Source organism: Anneissia japonica, unplaced genomic scaffold, assembly GCF_011630105.1.
Source record: "Anneissia japonica isolate Jap-2015-1 unplaced genomic scaffold, ASM1163010v1 scaffold1606_len605190_cov180, whole genome shotgun sequence".
Classification (NCBI taxonomy): Eukaryota; Metazoa; Echinodermata; class Crinoidea; order Comatulida; family Comatulidae; genus Anneissia; species Anneissia japonica.
Window position 1 is genome coordinate 236,205 of NW_022749369.1, and position 4,093 is coordinate 240,297.

The 4,093-nt window shown below is 34.3% G+C and overlaps 1 protein-coding gene across 1 annotated transcript in view; it reads left to right on the forward strand.

Annotated features, from left to right (window-relative positions):
• LOC117121084 overlaps positions 1 to 4,093 on the forward strand; it is a 32,715-nt gene that overhangs the window by 18,205 nt on the left and 10,417 nt on the right. The window contains exons 21-26 of the mRNA XM_033266185.1: positions 68 to 187; positions 662 to 787; positions 980 to 1,219; positions 1,961 to 2,095; positions 2,713 to 2,835; positions 3,684 to 3,809. Coding sequence (XP_033122076.1) covers positions 68 to 187; positions 662 to 787; positions 980 to 1,219; positions 1,961 to 2,095; positions 2,713 to 2,835; positions 3,684 to 3,809 — 870 coding nt within the window. The remainder of the gene's footprint in view (positions 1 to 67; positions 188 to 661; positions 788 to 979; positions 1,220 to 1,960; positions 2,096 to 2,712; positions 2,836 to 3,683; positions 3,810 to 4,093) is intronic.

The following is a 4,093-nucleotide window of genomic DNA, read 5'->3' on the forward strand; positions in this document are numbered from 1 at the left end:
TATATATACATATTGATATATATATATTGATTTGGTTGATCGCAATAATTTTTTTATTTTAAAACAGATATTAATGAATGCAATACCACCAATCCCTGCCACAGCAATGCAACATGTACAAATACTATTGGATCTTATTCTTGTAAATGCAACGCTGGATACTCTGGAAGTGGCATAAGTTGTTTTGGTGAGACATGTTACATATCATGCTACTTCTAATTAATTATAATTGCGACAGTATTAATTATTATATTTTTTAATTATTTGGTTTATTTTTATTTTACTTTGAATCCGAGCACTGTTTATATCATTACATCTTGGATGAACCGGCTAGTGCCAAGATTCTTTTAGCAGAACTTACCTTTAAAATAGAACTGCAATTTTATACATACCGGACGTAATTGTCCTAACTATCCTTTTTACTTTTTGCTGTCTAAAATTTTACATTTTTGAAGATGATGATTCGCTAAAGAAAATTAGATACTGTATGTCAGTCATAGACTAACAACATTATTGCTGATGTGTGAAATGTGTTTATTCACACTTCAGGTATAATGAGACAGTTACTAAAGCATTAATTTAAAATCTAACAGTTGAATTCATTCGTACTATGATTCTGTTTGCAGTAACAACATTTGATGGATAAGTTGGTTCATTTCAGATAATAACGAGTGTGATTTTGAAGGATCATGTCCTGGTAACAACAGTTTATGTGCTAACACAGAAGGAAGCTTTCAGTGCTATTGTCCTGAACATTATGAATCAGATGGTAGTGATGGCTGTAGAGGTAAGTTAAGTTGGTAGTTGATAAGAATAATCACATTACAAAATAATGTATTGCTGTGATTTGGTTGTTGGTATCTATTTTTCGAAAGTTGTAAAGCATTTTAATGACTTAAGAAAGTTAAAACTACTTATATTTGAAAAACTGATAAAATTTACAAGCAGATATTAAATTCTTATGAATTTTCTTCCTTAGATGTCAATGAATGCGATGACCCGGACCGATGTATAAATGGCAAATGTACAAACTTGCCTGGTTCCTTTGCATGTGCTTGCGATAGTGGTTATCGCCTTATTGGTGGCCGTTGTGATGATATTGACGAATGTACAGAAGCAGTGGATAACTGTCACATAAATGCAGATTGTGAAAACGTCGATGGGACGTTTAATTGCACTTGTCATGCTGGATACACTGGAAATGGTACCATGTGTACAGGTGAGATGGATGCAAATGAGTGAATGCAAATGAATAGGAATTGACCTTTCCTCTAAGCCCCGCCCCTTATTGTTGCTAAGGTCCCACAATACAGCAGTGTTAAAACACTGTTACAAGTGTTACAACATGTGTAGTTGTTAGACACGTGCATATTCCTGGCTCTGTTCTGATTGGTCGGTTGTTAAGTTTGATTGACACTCCGCAAAGCTCCATTTGAAACTAATGGGGATGAATGCATGCAATTGGCATACAGGACTTCAGGAGTGAATATTGTGATTGGAAGTAAAGAAGTGATAAATTGGAAATATTTTATAGTTCACAACTACTGTATATTGTATGTAATTGTTTAATATGATGAATTTGACACAAAGTGTTGATACTCCATCATCATCATAATCATCATCAGTACTGCAAAAATCGGCATCACCAGCACCATCAACAACATCAATTTCATAATTGAAAAAAAAAGGAATTCAACAACTATCACCACCATTTTCCACTACCACCATTAACCATCCACCACCACCATTACCATTATTACCATTACCAGCATTATTGGCTAATTCAACAGTGACAGGATCTACTTTGTCCTGCAATTTTATGTAGATGTATATCATCCATTTTAAGTTTATTGTACATATTTAGTTATTATATTTTTCATTGATATTTAGAATTAGGCCTAAATTGTATCGAAATCCAGTAATAATATGTGTTGATTATGCAAGCTCAATTTGATTTTAGACACTGATGAATGTAACAATGACAATGACTGCGATACCAACGCTAATTGTACCAATACAGAAGGTTCCTACATGTGTACCTGTCGAGAGGGCTATAATGACGTAGATGGTACCGCTAGAGTTGGCGAGTGCGTAGGTATGTATATTCTTATCACTAATCAATTATTAAACTTATTTGGTTTTGAGGTATAGTTACCAGTCTGGACATTTAGCTTTGTTAGGATGAGGGTATAGTAGGGACAGCGGTGGCACCAGAAATTTGCCGACAAGGTGTCCGACATTTTTGATGGAGGGATCCTGGCCAATGGGCCGACAAAGCCTCGGTCGGCGACTGGGAATAAAAGTTCCCTATTAGTGTTCACCGGGAGAGTTTTTTATGGCTTGGTATGATCCAAAAGGGTGCTTTTAAACCACAATATTATGGATTGGCAGTCCAAATAACGTTATTTGGATAGGCAAATTATTAAATTTTTGATCCGACGACCTAGTCGTACTTCGGATAACAGGGTCCAGGCTTGTCCGACGGAGCGGCAAGTGCCCCTACCCCCTGTTGGCTCCACCACTGGGTAGGGATGCAGGCATACATTTAGTGGAATTTAATGTTCCTGTGCCTAGATACATCATACTTGCTTGAGCTTAAAGCTTTTAATAGCACCATGTTATGTATGTTGTACAGGTCAGAATACATAACGATCGATTTGTTAATATGTTGATTGATTGAGTGTGATTATATGGGTTTATTTGTTATTCTAGATATTGAAGAGTGTAATTTAAATCTTGATAACTGTCATTTGAACGCAAATTGTACAAATGCAGTAGGAGGCTTTTCATGCGAATGTCAGTCTGGATTTCAAGGAAATGGAGTCACATGTGAAGGTACAAAATACTTACGTTAAAAAAATTTTTTTTTTTTTTTTTTCAAAGTATAGTTGCTTAGATTAATTGTAAGGGTTAATCTTGTTATTTTGCCACATTGGTTTTAGTTGTTTCTTTAATTTTCAAACATATAACGTCTGGAATGAGAAGTCTTGAGAAATATATTTAAATTGCGTACTTCATATATTTTTTTCCTTTTGGGGTGTTTTGCCAAATTCTTTCGTGGTTAAATGTCTGTGAATTTAGGGAAAACTGTTTAACCTGTATGATTATATTGAAAGCATTTCATTTTGTCTAATTATTATTTCGTGAATACTTACCTGACTGAATCGATATATGTCAGTTTCCTTTTGGGAACATACCTCAAAAATAATGGAATGGTCCGACTTATGTTATGTAACTGGTCCTAATTTCCTTCTGATCACCATCACTACTGGTGATTTTTGAGGTTTTATATTCAGATTTAACAACAGATGGTTTGTATAAAACTTGGCCTTGGACACATTACTTACACAAAATATAAATATTGCTTACCTGGGTGACAATTACAATGCTGAATACACCCAGAGTGGCTGCATGTAACAATAGGAAGAAGAGTTTATGTGGACCTAAGTAATAGGCTCTGTTTTGATGTGTGAAGATAGAGTATATATTGCGGTACACCACGTAGATAGTTCTGAAAAAAACTGTTGGTTGAGAATGTCTCGACGTTTTGATTGAGTTGCTTCAATCGTCTTCAGGAGAATATTACTGCTTCGCCATGCAAACCTTCGAGCACGATAGATAGTACACAAGACTGGCATCCAAAAATATATGAATAATTATTTTATTTTAAATATAATAATCAGATTTGGATGAGTGTAAAGCAGACCCACCTGTATGTAATGGAGACAATGAACAATGTGATAATGTAATTGGCAGCTACAGCTGTATATGTGCTCCAAACTTCACCAGAATTGGAGGCACTTGTGAAGGTAAGTGACTTAAAAATCGGATGGTTTACTGTGTGGATGTGTAGCCACTTGGGATTTTGATTAGGCCAACATGCTTTTAAATATATATTTTCTTTAAAAATTGATACAGCTGAGTTTCAGACAATATAACTTGAAATATATTTATCAAATTTGTTTTTGTCTTTTGTTATTGTATTGATATGGATATGTGATTCCGAAAATAAAAATTGAATTGAATTGAAATTGAAATATATAGTTAATTATAATGTGCATATATCTTATATATCATAGACAATGATGATGTT